The sequence below is a fragment of the Scomber scombrus genome, chromosome 16 (genome assembly GCF_963691925.1).
Source record: "Scomber scombrus chromosome 16, fScoSco1.1, whole genome shotgun sequence".
NCBI lineage: Eukaryota > Metazoa > Chordata > Actinopteri > Scombriformes > Scombridae > Scomber > Scomber scombrus.
In genome coordinates, this window is record NC_084985.1 from 24014068 (window position 1) to 24038165 (window position 24098).

The 24098-nt window shown below is 46.2% G+C and overlaps 1 protein-coding gene across 1 annotated transcript in view; it reads right to left on the reverse strand.

Moving 5' to 3' along the window:
* Positions 1-4409: 4409 nt before the first annotated feature.
* arid1ab (AT-rich interactive domain 1Ab) overlaps positions 4410-24098 on the reverse strand; it is a 54497-nt gene continuing 34808 nt past the window's right edge. The window contains exons 5-20 of the mRNA XM_062435527.1: positions 17528-17768; positions 16837-16926; positions 16217-16387; positions 15349-15649; positions 14592-14737; positions 14359-14456; positions 14057-14266; positions 13721-13925; positions 11508-11640; positions 10919-11097; positions 10712-10841; positions 10404-10523; positions 10115-10211; positions 9090-9909; positions 7981-8111; positions 4410-7877 (exon numbers count right to left, since the gene is read on the reverse strand). Coding sequence (XP_062291511.1) covers positions 5949-7877; positions 7981-8111; positions 9090-9909; positions 10115-10211; positions 10404-10523; positions 10712-10841; positions 10919-11097; positions 11508-11640; positions 13721-13925; positions 14057-14266; positions 14359-14456; positions 14592-14737; positions 15349-15649; positions 16217-16387; positions 16837-16926; positions 17528-17768 — 5001 coding nt within the window. The 3' untranslated portion in view covers positions 4410-5948. The remainder of the gene's footprint in view (positions 7878-7980; positions 8112-9089; positions 9910-10114; positions 10212-10403; positions 10524-10711; positions 10842-10918; positions 11098-11507; positions 11641-13720; positions 13926-14056; positions 14267-14358; positions 14457-14591; positions 14738-15348; positions 15650-16216; positions 16388-16836; positions 16927-17527; positions 17769-24098) is intronic.

Below are 24098 nucleotides of genomic sequence, written 5' to 3' on the forward strand. Positions count from 1 at the left end.
AACAAGCAAATAAATAGAAGTAGAAAGCTGCAGTAAACAATAATGCCTTGATTTAAATGAGGAAGAAGCTTCTTCCACAGGTGGGGAGCATAGAAACTAAAAGCTGATTCACCTTGCTTTGTTTTGATCCTGGGAAGACTGAGTCAACCTGTCCCAAATGACCAGAGGGATCTGGGGTTTTTTGTAATGTACAAATAAAAAATGCATTTGGGCCCCGAGAGTATTTTAGTGCTTTATAGACTAGTAATAGGGATTTAAAATCTATCCTTTGACACACAGGAAGCCAGTGCAGTGATTTAAAGACTGGTATAATGTGCTCTATTTTCTTGGTGTCATTGAGGAATTTGGCAGCAGCATTCTGAATGAACTGCAGCTTTGCGATTGATTTTTTTGCCAAGATTTGTGAAGACACCAATAATCTAACCTGCTGACATTAAATGCTTGAACTAGTATTTCTGTATCTTGTTTAGATCAAAATCGTGTAGTTCTTGCTGTGTTTTTAAGGTGGCAGTAGACTGATGATGTAATTGTCTTTATGTGGATGTTAAAATTTAGGTCTGAGTCCATAACTACACCAAGATTTATGGCTTTATTTGTAGGTTTTAGTGTCATGGTGTAAAAGCGAGCACTGACTTTTAATCTTTCTTCTTTGGGGCCATAAACAATTGTCTCAGTTTTTTCTGAGCTCAGTTAAAGAAAATTCTTGCACTTCCACTCATAAATGTATTCCATGCATTTATTCAGCAGATGTAAAGGACTGTAGTCATGTGGTAACACTATTATATAGTTCTGTGTCATCTGCATAAGTATGTTAGGAGATGTTATAATGTTCCATAATCTGAGCGGGGGAGGGGTGGCATGTAGATATTGAACCTTGAGGAACTCCACACGTGATTTTGTTCACTCAGATTCATAGAATATGATAGAATAGATATAAAGTAGTCCCTATCCTGTACATATGATTTGACCCAATTTAGCACAGTGCCAGAGAGTCCCACTTACTTTTCCAGTCCATTGAGCAGTATCGTATGGTCAACCATGGCAAATGCTGCCATTAGATTGAGTAATAACTAGGGCTGGGTATCGGTACTGAATACCTTTAAGGTATCAACCGAAATAAATCGATACCAAGTAGTATCGAAACGTCCCCCGTGAAGTGATACCTGCTGCAATCGATCCTTATTCCACCCAGAGCTAGAAAATATGACTATTTGTATGGACTTGCTCACAACCAATCAACGCAAGTGTTCTTTGATTTAATGCAACATGTGATTGGCCCACTGCCACAGCAGCTACAACCCATCGGTGGTGGTTAAGTCGTGGTGAATTTGATGATGGGTATCAAATGTGGTACTCAACTGGTATCGGTATCACTTTAAGGGAACTTCGATTGGTTCTGGTGTAAAAAGAAATGTAACAAGCCCTAGTAATAACAAAAAACAACATTTTTGATGTATCACAGCTCAGATGACTTATTTTCATGAGTGTAGTCTTGGTGCTGTGGTGAGGTTTAAATCTACACTGAAGCATTGAATTGCTGAAAAAACAACCTAATCTGAAATACGACAGAAGAAACATCGCAACTTTAATCTAATGGGCTATTCTGTGTGCTGTATGTGAGCATTTATTTCTTCATATACGGTATCCAGTGATGCAGGACTCATTCAGCAGCCATCAAGGCAAATCATCACCATTACTGATAACAATGACTCCAGCTGCAATCAATATTTGAGCATATGGATATTGACAGTGTTCCAGTGAATCACTTACACAACACCCATCTGTCAATTCTGTCAGTGCTGCCAGCATGTTGGAGGCAAATCTACATTGGGAGGTTTGGGGTAGTGGGGAGGTGAAGGGATGGGAAGATTTGTTAGGTGCTTTGTTGATGTGATTATGACGGCTTGAGAATCTATTTAGAGATGTGAAAAATCTTTTGGCAGCGTGCGCTTACCTCTCGCCGTCATGATTGTTAGTCACGGCTCTTCCGAAATCCATGACAGATGTCTGCTGGCCTCTGCTGGCTGCAGGTGCCGCCGTGAGTGAAATTGAAAGCAGAATCATGTGTTCATCAGTGCAGGTGGAGATGAGTTGTCTTAATGGCACCTGAGACTCTGATTTAAAATGTCATCAGCATGAGTCCACTGAGATAGTGATGAGGTTGAGGTCAACGTTTGGTTGTGTATAGTCCCTGTCCTGCTTCTCTGGAGCATACTTTGTATGGATCTGGAGTACCGGACAGATGTGGCAGGTAGTTTCCAATGATTATTCTCAGATGCAGCTGCAGATGGGCTGTAGTGTGTTTCACAGCGTGCTGACAATGTAGATTAAAATATTCATAAGCAGCAGGAACACATTTGTCTTTGCCGCTTCTTACGTTTCTCAACACTGACCAATTCAAACATCATTATGCTCTACAATTAGCACAAGACTTGCTTGAAACTACACTTTCTCTACAGTTTTAGTCCCATTAGCTACATGTGGGATATAAACAACAACAATAATTCTTTCTAACAATCACATTTACCCTGATTTTCTAAAGCGTTCGCCTTCCTATGTCATCAAATAATTCACTGTTTGCAATATAAGCATTTTGCCCATATTCATTTTTCAAATACAGCACTATGGCTGTGCAGGTTGATTAATTGCAGCTGTTTCCTCAATAATGTCCCAGTGTTGTGGGTCATTACCAGCAGATGACCTCTAGAGAGCGCAATGGGACAGACAATGAAAACACCACCATCCATTACTGTTGAATATGAAGCTTATAACAGGAGTGACAGATGGAAACTGAGTCAAAAGAGAGTGAAAGTCTATATTTTGTGGCTATGACATAGTACAAGACACCTGAATCCATGAGAACACAATGTTTAAATGTTGATTTTATAATTTGTCATCATTACTTTAGCGTATATATGTAAAATATTCACTTTTTTCCATTCTAATTTTGCATTTTCTCCTAATTAAAGTTTTACCTGTGAAGTTCAGTTCACTTTTCATAAATAGTACTGCTCATCCTGTGAAATCAGCTGTATGATGTCATCTGTGGCTCTGACTGAAAAATAACCCTTATGGTGTCATCATGGATATCTTATATTAAATAGCCTGTGCAACAACTGACGGTGGTTTGACAGAGTATTAAGGTGGTAGGGAGGGTCTCATAAAAGGTTATATCGAGTAGCATGATTAAAAGTCACGATATCCCAACTTCAGCTGCTTTCTTTACTCTTTACTTGCCAGCTAACTTTATGGAATTGCAGCACTAAACCTGTAGTGTGACCCCTTTAAAGCACTTTGAGCTGCATTTCCTGTATGAAAGCTGCTCTATAAATGTATATTTTTTTATTTTTAATACTATCAAAGACCATGAATAAGCTCCGAGAGTGGGGTGAAAAAAAAAAGGCTCACAGTGCACTGGGGGTTTCATTCCAGGAGATCCGTGTATCTTTACTGTATTTCAAACCAAGCCAGAAAAAAAGTCAAAACAGTCTGTGTTATGAAAAGGAAGTTAGGACTTTACTTTGGATTACTGTGTTTTCATGTCTCTCTTGTGAAAAAGATCTTGATCTCAATGAGACTTCCTGAGTAAACATAGCTTAACCACAAAAAGAAGGAGAAAAAAAAGACATCAAGAGGTGGCAGCAGCTTTGAAAATGGAGCTGTTGCCACTTTTAGCTCATGCCGACACTGTTTTGTTTTTATAGATGCTATTTTGCGTTCCATTGAGGGGCTGCAATGGAAAATTCGAGGACTTTCTTGTAATTTTGGCATTCTAGGAATTAAACATGGATCAGTTTAACTTCTGAGTGGCAGCTTTGGTATTGGGTATTAACAGAAGGGTTTATCTGGAACAAGTCTTGCAGCCCACATAACTCACCCATTGAATTCTCTTAAAAGTGAGAGCTGCTCCTGTCGAAATATCATAAATGAAATTCAGAGACCACATACCCTTTGTACCCTTTTGTAAATGAGAACTGTAAGCTTATCTGTATGTACCAAGCAGCCCCCCCTCCACACACACACACACACACACACACACTACTCCTCCCCACCACCACCACCAGTACGCACACACTAATGTAGATATATATGTAAATATCATCATGTGTGATTCAGGGACAAGGACAGCCATGCAACATGGGGGTGAGATGTCAATCAATGCACAGATGGAAAACATGGCTGTGCATTTCATAAGCAGCATATTCTACGTCCTGTGTGTGTGTGTGTTGCATCTTCATCTGTGTCTAAATATCCTAACAGTCAGCAGAACACACTGTACGCTGCTTTACATGTATCAAATTGTCTCTATGCGAGCCAAAATGAAAAATTCAAGGCTTTATTTACTGCTGCCTCGACTCAAATGAAGAGAATATGAATAAATCCACAGCAAACGTCTTACGAAGATTTAATGTACATTTATTCTTAACACGTGGAACATATAGTATAAAGATTTCATACTGAATAAATGATATTCATTAAGCCAAAAAAAGGAAAAAAGAGGAATTTACATCAAGTTTTTAGCTACATCATCTGAAATACAAATATGCAGAATCCGCATCACTGGAAAAAAAAAACAAAAAAAACAAAAACAAAACAAAATAAACAAAAAATTAAATGGTTTCTTCATCAAGGTCTAGTTTGTCATTTATGAAGGAGCTCAAATGGAACCGCAGACATGATTTTGTTATATTCTCTACACCCGGACCGGAGACGAACTGAAACTTTGAAGTCGTGTTTGTTGAGGGTGGGGGGGGTGGCGTTGGACAGCAGCTAAACACCCCTCCCCCTCCCTCCTACTCCTCCTCCTCCCCTGGAGCAAAGGTACGAGCAGGGCGAGGCTGCTGAAGGTAACTGAGAGGGTGGCGAGGGTGGGGTGGGGTGTGTGTGTGTGTGGGGAGGGGCGTCAAGTAATCACATGGCGTACTTGATGCGTCGAACTTGTAATCGTCAAAGATTAAAAAGATGGTGAAGAGCAACAGAATTTGAGAAAGAGAGAGAAGTGTAATGTACAACATCATATATACACTGCAGCTTGGACTGCATCTAGAGTTGAGGACCAGTCCTAAAGAGGTGACTTTTTAATATAAGGGTCAAGTCATACAATCAAGGGACAAAGAGAAGAGGTCGGGGTGTTGTAGGTTCACCATACTTTGGGGGGAAAGCCGTTTTCTCTCTCGACATTAACTAAAACTGTTTTTAAAAACTACAGTTTGCTGCCAAGCCAGCGTATCTCAGTGTGAAACAGTATTATTACAGTATGTTTACAGTTTTTAAGGTGTACAGTACAGAAAAAAGTCCTACAATCTACTGCACAGGCCTCCCATGACAGATGTCTGTTCACAGCCAATAATGTGGTTCCTGTGGGGCTGAGTATATAGCATCCAAAGTTACAGCAATTATACCACACCACAGTCTGTGAGTCTATGTAGCCTCCAAACATGAACCATAATATTGTTTAGTCCGTGCCCTCTTCTCCCTGCCGACCCCCCTCCCTCCCCCCCGAGGGAGAAAGCGAGCACGTGTATCCCCCAAGCACATGTATCCCCCAAACTCACTGTAAACGAGACAGCAACTTTGGTTACAGTTTTTTTCTTTTTTCTGGAGATTTTTGTTTTTCATTAAAAAAAACAAGTCCTTTTTCTGCAGGGCAGCACACTCTGTCCTATGCCTGGGTCCCAATCTGCTCTTCTTCGCCAGTAATCTTTCCATTTTCAGAAGTTTAAAATCCACAGCTACTTCATGATATTCCTTCCTTTAGTGAGAAGCAGGGGGGTAAAAAGACAGTGGAATCCGAGGTGATTTTGCATAAATTAAAAAAAGAAAAAAAAAAGAAAAAAAAAGAAGGACAGTCAGTTTTGCTCTTTTCACTCACACGCAACAGACACACAAAAAAAAGGGGGGGAGGAGGGGGAACGGAAAGAGGCAGAGCTGAAACCTCCCCACGGCTGTCATGACTGGCCAATCAGAAACAGTACGTCACAGATCACTTGGGACACCATAGAGTTCATAAGTGGGGACACTGAGATGTCCAGTAGCCGCGACTCATACAAAGTGAACTCCGAGTGGTTTTCCTCCACCTTAGCCAGCGCGTGCAGGGCCCGGGCCGCCCGCCGCATCATGTCCACACTGGTGGGCTCAAACTGGGGTCCGCCCTGCATTTGTAACAGGGAGCTCTGGCTCTGCTGGTACTGCGTGGCCGCTAGACTGTCCTCGAGGAAGCCTAGCAGGTTACCCACGCTGCCTTTCTGCACAGCGATAGCCCGTGCTGCGAGGTTGTCGCCGTGGGCCAAGTTAGCCAACAGGACGACTGCCATTTCCCGGCAGACGGCCACCTTGCGCTCGCCGACCAGACGCACCAGTGAGCCATAGAGCTTCTCCAAACGGCTGAACGGTGGCGTTGCCAGAATGAGGTCGACGTTGTTGTCCTGGATGCTGAGCTTGCTGAGGGTCTCAAGGACCAGTCTCTGGGGGGAAAGTGAGCCGTGGGGCCCCAGCGTGGGGAAGGGGTCCAAGGCCTCTGCTGAGGGGCAGACAGCCCAGTGGAGCAGGCCATCAAGCAGTGGCAGGCATATACTCTCTGGATAGATAGAAAGGTCCAGCTGGCCTGAGATGTTTGCCAGAGTGACCAGGCAGTTCTCCCGTAACACCTCGAGGCAGTCCCACCACCACTCGTCTCTCTCGCAGCTCACGCCTTCATCTTCCTCTTCCTCCTTCTCGTAAGTGACCGGCGCCTGTTTGCGTTCGGGGTGCCTGTGGTGGAGCAGCACCAGGCGGCCCAGAAGCAGGAGGAGGCCCGGGTGTTTCGACATCTCCTGGTCGTTCCCAGGGATGAAGGAGAGGCTGCGCACTATGTTGGAAATGCAGATGCAGCGCCGGGCTAGTGAGTCCTGCCAGTCCGACAGAGTACTGAGTGGCGTTTCGTCCTTGCTGTGAGGCTCGTCCTCTAAGATCTTGATGTTACGGCGGCTCTGCAGGTCAGGGTTGATGCTGAACAAGTACTTGCCGTTTTCTTTCTGCTCCTCTGCACCTCCACGAACAACTTCCTCCGTGACTGATCCTGGTCGTGCAGATAGTACATCGTCAATGGTGGCAGTGACTGGTGCGCCGATAGGAAGAGGAGGAGGAGCAGGTGCCTTCTCTGCTGGAGACTTCTGAGGTTCAGATGGCTGGGGCTGCTGCTGCCGGAGCTTATTCTCCCCGTGGGACTTCGATTTCTCAGGGTTTTCCGTCGCCACCTCAGGCGTCTGGACCTTCTTGCGATTCTCTGAGGATGTTAGCGTGCGTTTCCGCTGTTTGAGAAGGTTCATCCGGCTCTCAAAGTGGGTCTGGATGTGTTCGGTAGTGTCACCACCACCAATGCTCCAGTGTATCAGGCCGCTGTCAAAGCACTGCCGCTGCCCAAGCTTGGATGAGTGGTTCAACAGGAAGGGATTCTTCTTCCGCACCAACTTGATGGGGAGTTTATCAAATTTACTAGCCTGCCTGGGCTTTTCCGAGTGGAGGTTGGGGTCTTGGGAGGACCCTGAGGTAGAGGTATTGGGTTCCTTGACAGAAGACTCCCTTTCCTTCTCCTCTTCCTCGTCTTCTGAAGACTTGTCTTTCTGGGAGCCGTCCTCCTCCTGTTTCACTTGGACCAGTGAAGAGGCGTCAGAATTCGCCTTTGTTTCTTCTACCTCCTCTTCCTCCTCGTCCTCTTCGTCCGTGTCCATGTCCTCCCCCTCAGGCATTGGGATATCATCATCAGAGTCATCAGCAGCGTTGGGGTCTATGAGGGTGCGCTGGCCGGGGTCTCCTACTTCATACTCCTTTAAGATACCAAAGATCTCGATGAGGCAGCGTCTGAAGTATTCCACCACCAACTCCAGGAATCCAGGAAGCTGAGCAAACGAAGAAGATAATTACTAAAACAATCCCATGGTTCATACACCGTAAGTCATTTTGTTAAGAATGTTCATGCGAATGTAGCTTTGTGGAACTTACCTGGCATAAGTTAAAAGTAGTAATGCTATTGTCATCATACAGTAAAATGTTAATGGTGTCCAGGGCCCACGTGCTTTCCGCTAGTAAGCCTGACTTTAGTGACATCATCACTCTCCATGCCTCAGGAGTGCCTGTTAATAGACAAGAGCAGAATGAATGTGAGACAACTTGATCATAATCAGTTATTTTGGTTGTAAAGACAGATAGAGGTGCCCCAGTTTCTATCACCATTCCAAATCAGTAGCTTACATCTGTTAAAGGATTATAAAGAAGCTTCTCAGGAGAACAGCCAGGGTATCAAATATCAAATTGCAAATTCAGGTCAGGCAGGCTGGTGGTCGTTCATCATACCTTTAGTGATGATTACCATTTTATGACCTCTGTAACACTATGTCTTCCAGTTCTGGTTATACAGCTCACATTTTTGCCGTGGTTTTTAATTCAATCTTTTTCAGTGCCTATTGCTAATAGTCGGTATTAGCGGTGTAATGGTAAACAAAATTCACGGTTTGGTACAAAGCTCAGTTTCAGGGTCATGGTTAGGTACAGCAGATAAAAAAGGAAAGGTAATTTTTTAAATTTTAAATGTTTTTATAGTTGTTCTGAATGGCTTCACTCAATGGCAGAATGAAAAGCTAACCATCACAAAGGGCGGGGGGATAGAGAGATGCAATATTGATTCACTACGGAGATAAAGGAGCATGTTTTAATATTGTTGTATTTCATCAGTGTTATGGGTCTCTCATTTGTCATTCTGATGGAAGTAACACTACAGGGCAACCAGGCTTCTTTGGCTAAGCCTGCTAGCATAAATTCATTAGCATGCTACCGCTAAGTGATGTGCTGCCAACATGTTCCAGGTGGAACTCGCACTCTAGAATTATTGTTCTGCACATCGGAGTAAGTAAGTCATTGGTAAGTGGGTTATTAAACAATTCTGACAGTAATTGTTTGGGTCATGGACCTTACCAAACTGAGGAAAGTTGTGCACTCAACTAAACATCCTGTACTAAATGATTCAGGACAAATACATGCAATGTTACACCACTAGTTATTACCCAAATGCATTTATGGGAAGAATTGAGTGCCAGGAGGTGAAAGTTTTGTACCTATGTCTTTCATGGTTAGCCGCCTGCGAGGCTTCAGGTGGGGTTGGGAGGCCTCTACTGAACCAGGAGGGAAAGCCACATCTCGCCTGATCATGGGTTGCTGTACAGGGGCCTGGCCAATGTGGGAGGCTGGCACTGGAGGTCCGGCTTTCTGCACTTTGATGCCCGGATGCATGTAGGGGGACTTGCTGGGCGATGTCCTGCTTTCCATGGGCCTGGGCATTGGCGCTGGGCTTGACACCTGAGGAATGTGGTTCTGGGAAGTCTGGTAGGTGGATGGCAGGGGTCTGGTCATGGGGGGTCCAGAGCCACCGGGGCCAAAAGGTGGCTGTCGCTGGTTGACATGGCCAGGCCATTGACCCTCGTGGTTCATGCGTTGGTCTGATGGTATCATCTCCTCAGAGCGGTTCATGCCATGGTAGCCAGGGCCCTGGCCAGGTACAGGAGGTCCCTGACGGTTGGGATAGTTGGGGTAGCCCATCTCATTGCGGCCCTGCCACATTGGGCCCTGTGGGCCATCAGGACCTGAAGGCATGGGGCTTGCCATCATTTGGGGTGGCATTGGAGACTGGGAGTTGGGGCCTGCAGATGATGGTCCTCGGTCCCGGCCAAAGGGAAAGGGGAACTGGTTCTGTGGGCCTGGTGGTCTGCGCTCCCCACCAGGGTATGCATTATACTGATTATACATGTCCTGTTGACCCTGGGGCCCAGAGGGCTGGGGTCCTGGCTGCTGCTGGCCAGTATACGGGACATTGTACATTTCTCCCTCGTGGCGCTTGGCGGGAGGACCATACCCTCCATCTACAGGACGCTTGTAGTTCTGTCAACAGACAACAGTTAGCATTAACAATTGTGTATTGTATGTAATCATATCATATAGAAGAATTAAAAGGATGCCAGCAGAATAGGAAAGTTTATGTTTAATACATATGTAGTAAAAAAAACATTTTTAATCACGGGAATGTTTAAAACAGGGAATCAAGCTTCAATAGGAACACTACAAACACTGAACAAAATGTTCTTACCGGTTGCTGCTGTGGATACATTCCTGGTTGTTGATTTGGGTATGGGCCACCAGGGGGAGCTCCCTGGCCAGGGTACTGATTGGCATAGGATTCATGCCTGAGAACAATAGCCAAAGAGAAAACTTTATACTAATTCATTCTTCTTTTCAATTGATTCCACAGGTATTTTAAGTATAAAAATACTGATAAATGTAACATACTAACATTAACATTACTACACTGGCAAAATACCAACCATCTTCTTCTTTGGTCAGAATTAAGACAAATCTTAGCCTTGAATGCTGCGTACCTTTGCTGTGGTGGAGGGCGGCTGGGCGAGTACATCCCTGTGTCGGCTCCTGAAGGCATCATGTTGGGCTGAGGAGCTCCTGGTCCCATGCTGCCGTCAGGGCCCATGCCCGGCTCCTGTCTGTAAAACCAAACAAACAATGCTAGTCAGTTTATTTGGTTCTAATGAATACACAAAAGGATTGGTATGGCACACACAATTCCCCTAAAGCTAACTTGTCTAGCACTCAATAATACCTCTGATAAAAAAATAATAAATTACAAAAATATATGGTATTGCTGACACATAAAGATTAAAGTAGTGTTTACCTGCGGTCGTATCCGTAAGGGTACTGTTGCCTCTGGCCCATCTGCATATTGCCCATGGGGCCAGGTGGGCCTCTGTTGTACTGTTCTCCCATCCCACTGTTTGGGCCTGGCGGCATGAACTGCTCTCCAGCTTCAAGTAAAAAGATATCATTAGTTTCAACTCTAACAGAATTCCAACAGCACGTGATCTAGTTGGTTGGCACTTACCTTTCCTCATGCCGCCGAAGGGGTCTTTGTTGGACTCATAGGGACCCATTCTTCCCATTATCTCTGGGGGGCCAGCCATACCAGGCTGGTAGCCCTGAGAGTTGGGAGTCATGGCGTTCCTTCTAGAAAATGCTGGGTCTCCACCATCAGCAAAGGGGTCCTGCAAATTTACGCTACTCCTACAAGAGAGCAGGAAGCTTGTTAGTAAATGGTGGAATTTTTGGTTCATATACTGTAAATCATTTTCTAGTTCCCAACTATTAATTTTTGGGAGGACATTTATATTACTGTACTTCATAACTTAATCTAGCCTTTATTTTTACTGCAGTTATTCCCAAACACTTAATCAACTGTTTTCATACCTTCATTATTATTATACTCCTCTTTAACACAAGTAGGTTGGTTGTGAGTATATCATAACATGACCTGCGACTACATAACTTAAAGCCTACTTTCATGTTTGTTGTACTCTATTACTATATCCAGATGCAATGATCCAATTTTTCCACAGGGATCACTTTCATTTTATTGTGATGAATCTTCATATTGTTACTGTCAGAAACATGAGACTATGGCTTCTAACTCGTACCTGACGCCAGGCATTGGAGGCATTTGTGTGTGCGGTGTGGATGCTGGCGTGGGGGGCTTCAGGTCTCCCCCTTCTGCCATCGAACTACTGGTGGACTGAGGGGTCTGGGGGCCTTGGAGGGATCCTGAACCAGCTGCAAAACAAGGACATACACATACTGAGTACTGGCAAAACAACAACAACCTCTGGTTTGAAAAAAATTCAAAGATTACGGAGAACTCGAAAGAGCTCCTGCTCCTCCTCTCCCTCCTCCAGGAATAAAGGCGAGACTTGGGAGCTGATAGAGGCAGAGATAGTCTTGTGGATATGCTGAGCACTGCTGGGGGCTTTCAGGAACACATGCTGCTTTTGGCAATCCTAAATTCCATTAAGAAATTCCTGAGCTCTGCACAGAGCAACACAGTTTGTGTCAAGCTGACTGGCTTTTGAGTGCACAGCCAGCGAAAAATGTTGAATCCTCCAGCTCATCACAGCATGCCAACCCCCCCACTCCACCACCCCCCATCCCCCACCTCCACTTCCCATCACCCTCCCTTACCACCGCCATGCTCTTGGAGTCACCAGGAAACAATGATCTAAACCCTGACTCTGACAGATTACTGCCTGGCCTGTAGAGACAGTGACTTATGTCAGTGTATGTGTGCGTGATAGTGAGTGATAGATTGTTTGTGGTGTGTATGTGTATGCGTGTGTATGTGTATGTGTGTGAGACATAGTGGCACTCATCCTTAACTTCAACTCAGGACTTTCTCACTATTAGCACGCCAGTCTGATGACTCACAGGTTCCCATTCATTAAACTGGCACACACACACACACACACACACACACACACAACACTGGGGTCACTTGCAGGTCACATTTATTCACATTTTCTCACATCACCCTCTTGCCTGTCTCGCTCTCACACATACACACATACACACACACACACACATTAACCGGCTCCCCCTCCCCCTCCCCCCTGGGCAGGGATTTCCCTCTACTAAAGATGAAGGGAGGAAAAGGGGAGGAGGGGGGGAGGAGGAGGATCTTGTGAGGAACGGAAAAAAATAGCATGGTAGAAACAGAGAGTCAGAGAGAGAGAGAGAGAGAGAGAGAGAGAGAGAGAGAGAGAGAGAGAGAGAGGGAGAGTGAGAATCGTGTGACTTTTACACACATACACACGCACATACGCATTCAAGCTCTTCCCCCCATTCATCATTTCTGGCTCAGTACTAATCTCCAGGGAGTGTTGCCTTGCCTCTGTAGCCCTGGGCCAGGCACCAGGCATCGAGGACATGCCACTGACGGGGGCATCGCTATCGCCAAATCACCTCCCGCCACACGCCGCCGCCACCACCACCCCTTCCTCACCCCCCATCCCCACCACCACCAGCTCTTCCTTCATACTAACTAGAAGGCTGATGCCAGCTGACAAGCACCCTGATGTCTCCTGTAACAACACCCCGGCGCTGAGTCAGTGCCCCGTGTCTGACAGCCTGGGTCTCGGCCAGACTGGAACAGCACGTGGTCGCTCCCGGTGTGGTTGCTCCTGGCAGCTAATAACAGGAGTCCCTCCAAAACAAACAGCTTCCAGGCGACAACGCGGGGCCCTGAGGATCCCCCTCCCCGCCCGCTTGCACACACCCCCTTTAACCTCTGGTATGACACGCTGCCAGTGTACACACCGACTTTTACCCGGAGTTCATTGAAAGATTTGGCATGCTGGTCTCTGTTCACAGAAAAAAACACCAATGAGGGTGGGGTGGGGTGGGGGGTCTGAAAGGACAAGTCTTTCGTCATGTCCTCTGCAAATGCCAGGAGTATTCCCCCAAGAGATGCGTTTCTTGGAATCATCCAGAGGATCCAGTGGACTTTTTGACTTACAGCTACCGCTCCATCATTTACAACTCCTCCGGTCGGTGTATACGACCATACCGAAAGAGCAGTGATTTATGGTGGATGGCAGCCCCATACAGGAGATGACAAACGATGGTCTAAGATCAGCTTTTAACATTGAAATTAATAGGATACAATAAAACACGCGAGTTTATGGGCAGATGATGTGAGGTAAACAGAGCAGGAAAGATGTGATGAATTGCACAGCACCCGAGGGAGGAAAAAAAAGCCTTCATTCATTCATTCATTCATTCATTCAATAGAAAACATTCGATGTGTAGCTCGGAGGGGGAAATAAATGGTAATGAGGTGTGGGAGGACGCCAGCGCTCACCTGGGCTTGGAGGCTGGATCTTCGGCTGGTTCTTTTTGGTGTCTGTGTTGAAGAATTCCGGGGGCGGGTCCTCGCCGCGCTCGATCTTGCACTCGAAGGCGTACAAACACTGGATGTACTGTTTCTTGAGCGAACTGGCCGCGCTGCTCGACGTGCCCACATTCAGGTTGGTGGCCAGCTCCCTCCACTTCTTGTTCTTGTTCACCTGGTGGGCGATGAGAAGAAGGAGGGAGGCTCAGAAAGATGCAACACAACAGACTCATAATAAAGCACAAGAGCCGCTCATTCTGATCCGGTGGATATTCGGTTCGATTTGAGGTGGAATCGAAGTCGTACCTGGGTGAGGCCGCCGATCTCTTTGACGGATATGTAGAGTCTGAATAGGTCGAGAGGCTTGCGTCCCACGGCGGGCAGGTTGTTCATGCCCATAGCCTTCTCCTCTGTAAAGGCCAGATATCGGTCCACCCACATCTTCCTCTCTGGCTCTGGGCCGAGCTCGTACAGGCGAGTGATCTTCTCATTGGTGATGGTGGAAGAACTAGACTTCTAAAGACAGATTACCGGAAGAAATTGTGAGATTGAAAAAGAAAAGTCTAATATTTAACAAGAATTTAAGTTCATGGATATATATCTTCTACCTTTTTTGATTCTGGTTTGGGGGTTCCCTCCACTTTGTTGTTTATCTTCGGGGCAGGGTTTATTTTCTCCATGACGAACTCCGAACTTGGAGCCATTCCTGGATGTTCAGGGGTAACAAGAAAAGGGTAGTAAAATAAAAGATAAGCAGTCTATAAAACCAGTTCTTGGACTAAACCTCCAGGCCCATATTGAACAACCACCTGATCAGGTCGATATGTAGCACTTTACTCACCAGGGGTATTGTTGGCCATGTTGGCTCCCATTGGGTATGGTCCTGGACCTCCCTGGTTCATCATACCGTGCATGCTGTTCATGCCAGGGCCGTATGGAGAGCCTGCTCCCATCATGCCTTGGGACATGTTGGGGTAGCCAGGTGGCCTGAAGAAGAGAAGGCTTGTTTAGAAGTAAGACAATGCTTGCTGATAGGATTTCATTACCAAGAAACTCCAAGAAATTAAGATTTAAGAGTCTGTCATCCTTTTAATGCTTTTCTGTTTGATGCGGTAACAAATCTATGCTTTTTCCCCTTTGTGTTTACTGGGTTCAGCTTATTCTGTAGGAAACATCAATTTACGTCATTTGATTCTAGCGTTTGCCAAGTCCACAAGAGCCTCTTTGTAGGCTGAGCTGGCGTCCTCGCTGGGGAAGGATGTGATTCACTGATCTCAGAGACCATCTCTTGCTCTCTTATTCTCTCCATTTCTTCCTTTTCTCTCATAGATAAGTGTTTTGGTCTACTGCCATCTACTCTGCAGCACACAGGGACCAAAACACACAGCAGACTGGCTTGCACGTGGGAAGAACCGATCAGTTTTCATGCTCGCAGAAGCATCACGCACAGTAAAGCAAGGACACATATATTCTGCTAAAAGATAGAAAAGAAATTTCTCTCTCGGTTCGATACAATGAGTTGCGCTGAACCTCAGCAGTGAACTGTTCCCTTGTGTCTCATTGAGACACTGATGCAGCTGGTAGCCTTAACCGCTCACCTGTGTTGTATGGAGTTTGTAGGTCCGTGGTGCATGGAGGGGCCGCCGTCCTTCCTGTTCATGCCTGGAGGGGGACACATCCCCGACGCCACCTGAGGAGGCATGGCGCCCATGTTAGTGGCCATCGCGGGACCGTAGGGCCGAGTAGGCATCTGTCCTGGGGCTATTCTGCCAGGAGGCATGTTTCCATATGGAGCCCCGCTGCCCTGGCCGGGCATGGGGTTCATGGAGCCGCCCATGCCAGGACCACTGGGGTAGTTGGCGTTGGGCATCCCTGTGTAGCCGGGCTGCCTGGGGTAACCTGGAAGTGTCAGAGATGGACAAACATTAAGACTGTTGCTACATGAGGCCGCTTCAACACTTCACACAATCATCTAATGGACTCTGATGCCAGCCGACCGTCTTTGTAAAAAATATATTTCAGTCGAAAACAGAGAAATCTGCGGATGGACTTCTGCTCATTTCTCCCTGACGAGATAAAGACTTTCAGTAGTCCGGCTCTAAATTTACCTCTGTGCTGCCTGTTCTGACAAGTAGCCTGATGAAGCGGGTTTTATCTGGCCCTCGCTGTTCGCTGCTATGACTCATAGCAGAACTTCTTCAAAGCTCACAGAAACCATCTGAGACTTCAAAGTGTAGTGATATAATTTGATAAATATATGAAGTGAGAGAAAAACTTTAAAGCATTTTCAAATCTGGGCTATCTACAATACTCTGATGGCTGCAAGACGACAACTGTAAACTCATTCATAATATTTTTAGGGGGTTTAAAAAAAACCCCTGCATGATAAGAGGGAGGAGAATGCATCGCTCAACACTGTACTCTCCTCTCTCCTTTACTATTATGTTTACTAGTGGAGAGTTTTACCTTGTGGGCCATACTGGCCACCCTGAGGCCCATAGTTTCCCATAGAGTTGTTCTGGGGATAAGGTCCCATTCCACTATGCATCTGGCCTCCCGAAGACTGGCGTGGAGATAAGGCGGAGCCAGGTTGTCCAGGGGACCCGTAAGGAGGCATCTGAGGGTTACGCATGTACACTGCAGAACGAAACATTTAGGTCGTCGTTAGATACGCGCTCCTTCGTTTGGAGATACCTCACTTAAAATCCTACGTCTGCTACGACTACATGACACGTTGTGAACTCTTTCCTCACAAACGCAGCACGGTGTGTCTGCACTGTTACCCTCATTTGACCTGGCAAGAAGATTACCAGCTTATTTAAAGATTCATCCAGGGGGAGTGTTTAAAGGAGGGAAGAATGTATACAAACGTAATCTATGACACCCCAGAGTTAGTGAGGACACGGCACATATTCTTGCAATGTCGCCCACTGAGTAAATTAAGGTAAGGTGCTTTGTATAAAGGTACCTCAAAAGCGGCTTGAGTATATCTTGGACTATAAAAAAAAGGTCTCCTTTAGTGCTTTGAAAGGCTCCTATAAATAAAATGCATTATTATTAAAATCCCCACATGACACCATACTCACCCCTGTCCTGACCCATGGCTGACTGGTTCATGGAAGAGTGCATGATGCTGTCTGACTGGACGCTGGGCGGCCGGGGAGGCATCTGATTACCTGCGAGACAATTCAAATGACCTTCAGAAACTTCGGAAATCAAGACTGCCTTTGACCTGCTGGCCAACAAATGACCGCGAGCCAATCAAATCCAAGCAAAAACTAAACTAAAAAGTTAAAATAAAAGACTATGACAGTGTATCATCCACAATCACTTGTCGGTGGTGTCTCTGCTGTCTGGCTGGTTTTACGAGCATCATGTTAGGAAAAACTTAATGTTCCATCTGGCGAGTCGCTTCATGAATTACAAATGTGATCCGCGAGTTTTGAATGAAAACTGAATCCGTCTCCTGCTTGTTTGCTGAATGTTTCACACGACGTCTGATTATACACTCTCTAAACACACTGAGCACAGCTAAGGTGACACTTCTATAAAAAATGCATTCAAACGATTGCGGCTGGTTATGTATTTATAGCAGATATGTTTTTTGGGTTTAGCAGCTTTTGGCAGGTGAAGCGAAATGACTGCCTTCATTTGTTATTTCTATTATTAAGTTCTTATCCTGTCATTTAGCAAAGCCTCATTGCTATGCGTTGATACCACATGAGCAAAAGCATTAACTCAAATAACATTTTCTAAAAAAATCCTATCAGTCTTTACCTGGCACAGCAGCAGGGGACAGAGGGCCGGTGCGGGAGGGGGTGACGCTCGCGGGGGAACCCACGGGCGATGGCGAAGGTCCGCGGATGCCCGGCAGGTGGGGAGAAGTGTGCGGAGAGAAGGGCGACTGGGCTGGGTTGCTCTGCTCGCCCTGACTGCTGGACACCCCTGAGGTGCTGACGCCCGGGCTCAGGGCTCCCTCCGTACCGGTGGGCAGGTCGTCAATAGACCCCGAAAGATCCTGCAACAAGAGGAGCGACACGGAGTTAATGATGGCTTATATAGGACTCATCCAAATGATCCAAATGATTTTGAATTCATTAATTAAAGAAAGAAATCATTTCAAAAAGAAAAATATGTGGATGATAAACAGCGTGATAAATAGCAACAAACTGGAAAAAATGACAGAAACTGGCTTGGTTTAAATTCAGTGAACAACACATTGGACATTCTAACAGTCTGATAAATATAAGAGCTGAAAGCTGTAAATATTAACAAATACATTTCTTATTTATTAAATATAGTGAACATAACCTGAAGCCAAAGAACCACTCTGGGACAACTACTTCACTCACTCCAAATCATCTGATGGAAACACACCTCATTCAAATTTTATCTGAAGCATCATTTCAACCATTTATAGCATGACTTGATATTTATATGGAAATATATTTATAAGAATAAACCTTGACCATCAATCAAACAAATCGCTCCTGTGTGGCTTCAAGTAAACTGAGATTATGATGGAGTAAGAGGGACATGAAATGGAAAAACCGATGCACAATGTCAACAGCAAATCAGCGTGTGTGTGTGTGAGGGGGTGTTACTGTTTTGGTGAGTGTAAGCAGGGATGTAAATAAAGCCTGATTTGGCTCATGACTCTGAAGTGTGAAGGAGTTGGAGCATTTGGAGGGGGGGTCGGGGGGGGTTGAGTTTGATTCAGATGAGAGAGAGTCGCGTCAAAGTGAAGTGAAGTAAGAGTGATTGTTGCCATTGTTGGGGTGCGTCTGTGTTATTTTACGCTGTCAGCACAAGCACACATTCAGGTACAATGATTTATTTTTCCTCCTTTCTTAAAAAAAAAAAAAATTGTCCACATCTTTCCCATAACGACGATAATGATCCGTCTTGGCGAGGAGCGCTCGGTTTTTGTGTGGCTCGCAGTGAGAAAGTGGTTGGGAAAGAAAAAAGAAAAAAGAAAAAAGAAAAAAAAAATTGAAGCAAGTCATCTCGAGAGGCAGTTGAAATAATTGGTGCTGGGCACAGGCTCTGGTGCCATGTGGTGTTGTTATTGAGCCTCGCTGGCTGTGACACAGAGACAGCCAGGCAGGCAGGCAGGAAGGTAGGAAGGCAGCCGGCGATGATTATGTTTGTGGGAAGGTGAATGTTTACACACTGGCCGCTCACGTGGAGCCCATGTGCTTACTCAGAAATGCAAGCTCATCTGCCAGTCACATTGGAGGAGGGGAAAAAAAAAAGAGAGGGAGTTAGGAGGAGGAGGAGGATGGGAGGGGGGGAAAAAAAGCACTCATTGGAAGGTGGCCAACTATTCCCATAGAAATCTCACACTCGCAGGCTGGCTGCAGCCCCGAAGCCGGCGGTTTTGCACTTGAAACGGCGCCCGTTGCTATTTTTGGGACGTGACCTGATGGAGGAACCCCAGAGGGAGTGACAGGAGGAGAACGCTGATTCAGAATCCCCCCCACCTCCACCACCACCACCACCACCACCTCTCTCTCTCTCTCTCTCTCTCTCTCTCTCTCTCTCTCTCTCTCCAATCCACCCCCAGCCTGTTCCCTCTGCCCTCTCCCTGCATCTCTTCTTCTGTGACTGCACATACTCAGGCCTTTCTGACCCAAGCGGGAGATGTGGCGGCTACGGATATCGTACGAAGCGTTTCATTGGTCGGTTCCCAATTAATGCTTGCGAATGTTTGAGGAAAAAAAAAAAAAAACGGGTCATGTGAGCGACAGAGTGGGAGAGATCTTAATGCTCTGGAGTGGAGAGCAGAGATGACATTCCTTGCTTAAACAACCGTGGCGGGATCCTTTTTTTTCCAGCAGCCAGCAACGTCAGCTGACCTACATCCCCCCCCCCCTCCCACACACACTTCCCAGCCAGCGCCACCTCTGCTCAGACATCACAAGACCGGTCATCTGACAGAGAGCTCTGTCTGCCACGATGACCACCTTGGTAGCAGCCACACTCAAAGCTTCAGAGTCATGCCCTCGTTACAAAAAAGACCCTCCTACACACCCCTCCTCCCTTCTATCCTGGACCATAGGGCAAAAAGGGTCAGGGGTCAGTTCCTGGAGTTACGCCCAGGAGTCACGCCACGGTAGGAGTTCATTGTAGAGGGCTGCGTAAGATGTACTCGCTTCAGTCATGAGACAAGAACGAGGGATGAAAGAAGTCTTTAGGATAGAAAACGACCCTTAAAGTAGGATTCAGGGGTCAGCAGGAGCCATTTAAGCGGGCTGAGCAGATCAAGGATCAGCTGAGTAAAAATATATGACAAAGTAGCAAAAATTGGAGAAGTAGCAATCCTCAAATTGTATCAGTATTACTTCATATAGAGTAGACTGGGCCTAAGTATGCTGCTGGCATTGAATGAATGAATGAATCCTGACAATTTAAGATGATATTTTATTGGCGGGAAACCGACTCCAAACAAGTGCGTTTCCCGCCATGCTTTATCACCGAGTTGTGCCGCCTGAATCGGACACCACTTCTGCTAAGGTCATAAAAACGGAAACCCATTTTTATGACACACGCACACAAAAAAAACAAAAAACAGTAGCAGAGGAACTATTTCCACTGAGAAAACCATTATATTTAGAGAGTCTATTGTTTAGGCCCTCATTAAATTTGATTACAAGATGAGATGAGGGCCAAGATCTGGATAGCTTACTACTTTAGCTAAACAGCTTCCTGGGGAAAACCCTTTATAACTATGGTTGTGTGAACTCTGGATGACCAGCAGACAGTATGTTAATACCTAGATTTCCACCATCTGTAGCGGTCAGGAAGAATAACACAAGAAGGCCCAGAGATGATTTCGGTTTTTATAGAGGGGGGGGCGTAGCCTTGACTGGAGTAAATGTTGCTTTGTATTTCAGGAGTATGGAGAGCTAAACTGGGTCCCACATTTTTTTTCATCCCTTTTTTTTTTCTCTCTCTTCTTCTTTGGTCGACATGACAGACTAAATTCTTCCAGGAAAAAGGCAAAAAAGTGCCATTACAATGAAGACCATAGACTGAGCCCAGAATGAGTTTATAGTTTCAGAACATACAAAGGGTTTAGTGTTAAGTTGCACTTTAACATTTGGGACTTTTTTCTCACTTTAGTAAATGGAAATGGGGTTTTTTTTGTGGAGAAACTGTTTTATGAACCTAAAAGTAAAAAAGTAGGATTGGTATCATTAGTGAAACCTGGGTATTATATTGGCAGCAGTAGTGTGGACAGTTGTACAGTTCAGCATTATACCAACAGTTACAAAAATATTCTTAAAATTGGGTTTCCATTGACTAATTCTTCACATATCTTCACATATATGCCTGATACACCGGCGCATATGCAGCACACAGGACGAGCTCTTTAAAATTCTGTAAATATCTCACAACTGACAGCTCTGATCTCTCAGCCTGGATAGGCAAAAGGATTGTGTACACACACATACACACACACACACACACACACACAAGCTCCTACCTACTCCCACTCTGCAGTCATTGATTTTTCCCGGCTCAATACTGCACAGCACCAGCCTGTTCTGCTGACTGCACAAGCTGGACAGCGCGCGAGAGAGAGAGAGAGAGTAGAGCGAGAGAGGCGAGAGGAGAGAGGAAGGAGGAGGGGTGGGGATGGTGGTGGGGAGGGGGGGGGGGGGGGGGGGGGGTGTTTGGTCATACTGATGCTGCTGTGGCTCTGCTATTCAACACACTCGCAATTAGAAGGCGAATGATGGGAGAGGACGAGGGTCAGGGCGCAAGGAGCGAGTGGAGGGACAGTGGGATGGCTTTAGCAGGGGGTGTGTGTGTGTTTGTGTACATGTGTGTGTGAGCTTCGAGGAAGGTTACAGCTCTGTTATTTATAACAAATATAACAGGCGATGACGCGATCGCACACAACGACAAACAAAAAAAAATGCAGGAGATGCTGTTTCCTCTACGTACGAGGGAGAAAAGGGTGAAGCTGTGTGTTGAAGGAGAGGAGGAGAAAAGCTGCAGTTCTTTTTTCTGTGGAGCTTCTAGCTTGCCTCTATGGCAGCCATTTTGTGTTTTTTCCCAGCACTGCCTAACATGGAACTTCAGAGCTGAGAAGTGCAGAACACTGTTTCTAATGTTTAAGGCTGGAGAGGAGGCCCAAAAAAAAGACCAATTTAGATGAAATTGAACGTCAAAAATTCACATAAAACACTGAAACTATTCAATAAAAATTCCTCCGGTGTAATTATTTGTACACGAATGTGGAAAAAGGAACACTTTTTTTTTTTTCTTTCTTAAACTATTCCCACAATTCCCATATTCTCCTCTGCTTCTTCTCAGTGTGCCTGTGCTGTCTCTGAGTCATCTGCTCTGCTCTCCTCTCTCAGCCGTCCTAATGTATTCCATTTGCAGATTACTTCACTGAATCAATCAAGCCCGACCAGAGCCATTAGTCTGCCAAGCCGGCCGGTTTCTTTCTTTCTTTCTTTTTCCCTTTCTTTTTTTTTTTGGTTATGAGAAACAGAAAGCGGGAGAAGAGAGAGAGAGAGAGAGAGAGAGAGAGAGAGAGAGAGAGAGAGAGAGAGAGAGAGAGAGAGAGAGAGAGAGAGAGAGAGAGAGAGAGAGAGAGAGAGAGAGAGAGGTAGCATAGCGGCCCTGAGATAATGAAACGTATCTGGAATGTGTGACCCTGGCCAGTAGTGTAACTAGATCTGGTGGTGGTAAGGAGGGAGAGAGAGGATGGAGGGAGGTGGTGGAAGAGAGGGGTGAGGGGGGGTTCATCCCTCAGTCACACACTCTCCCTGACCCACTCTTCTCTGTCATTCTCAGACCTCAGGGTTTTCACCGACCGCCTGGCTCACTGGCTGGTTGGCAAGCGTCCTCGTTCTCAGGCCTGTGCACGCTTAAAACACAATACCCTCCCCCCCACCCCCACCCCCAAAAGAAAAGAAAAAGAAGGCGTGCATACTTGCTCGCGCAAATGCTTTCATATCCTCTGTGGAGAGGTGATAACTGAGGAAGAGAGAGAGAGTATGAGAGGTAGGGGGGGATGAGGAGGAGGAGGAGGAAGGGGTTTACGGGGAGATAGAAAGAAGAAGGAAGAAAAAAAACACTGGCTGCATCTCAAGGGCTGCCATGGTTACTGTGATCCACGTGGTTGACACATTAGAGCCAACACAGTCCCTCCCCCCTGTTGCTGCCAATCCCCCTGTCTGTCTCTCTCTCTCTCTCTCTATCTCTCTCTCTCTCTCTCTCTCTCTCTTTCTGCGGCCTCCCTGCGTGCCTGGCAGGGTCACGGTGCAGTCAGCTACTACAAAAGAAGAAGCTCGTCATTGTTACAGGAAACGCGGACGCACCAAAGCCGTGTTCCTCCCGCTCTCCCGCACCCCCCTTCTACTGCTCCACCACCACCACCTTAATTACACACTTAGCCTCCACCAACACCCCCCCCACCTTTTTTTTTTTGCACAGGGAGACACGAGAGTGGACAAACACCAGACAGAGAAAAACCTTGAACTTCTCTGCCATCTTTCCAGAGGCCCCTGTGTTTACGTTTGTATGCGCCGGCGACCTCGTCGGAGAGAAAAGCTACAGCGCTGCACATTTACCACTCATGCACAGAGAAGTGGGCTTTTGATATCTGAAAAAGGGGGTCATGGGAAAAGTCTTCTCTTCCCTTTTAAGCGAGAGATCAAGTGAGAAATTTTCTCCATGCGTTTTTCCAAAAAAAAAGGCTTTTCTCTTATTCTCTTTTTTCTTCCCGGCTCAGCTTCTGAAGGTGCTGACTTGACCTGAGCGAGTCCAGGAGACTGTTATCTCCAGACCACGATTGGAGCCCTTCTACCTGTCACGCGCAGATGACAGATAGACAGAAGACGTTCAGGCAAAACTAAATTCATGCTCTGAACTCTCAGTCGAGCACATGACAGCACCTTGGAGCGCTCGCTGCTGGATTAAGATAGGGAGACGGCAGGAAACCGCTGCTGTCAAAGCGGACGGACACGTGGGTGTCGCCGAGGCTTCGCACCTGAATCGGGCGGACCCGGGCCCGAGCCACTGAGGCTTCTGGGAAGTCCGGCGAAGGGCTTGGGAAGAGGCAGCTCCGGCCCCAGCTTGAGGTTTGCAGGGCTGAGCTCAACCATAAGGGGGCACTCCCATCCCACTATGAGGGAAGAACTGGAGAAAGGAGGAGAAGCAAGGCAGGCCCCTGCCTCATACAACAGCAGCAGCCATTACAGGGTTTCACATACAGCACAGGCTGAAGAGAAACTCTGTAATACACAGCTGGAGAGCCACACAGGTTCACCATGTAACCCTCTGCTTATGTACACGATGAAATAGATACTAGTGGTGGACATGTGAT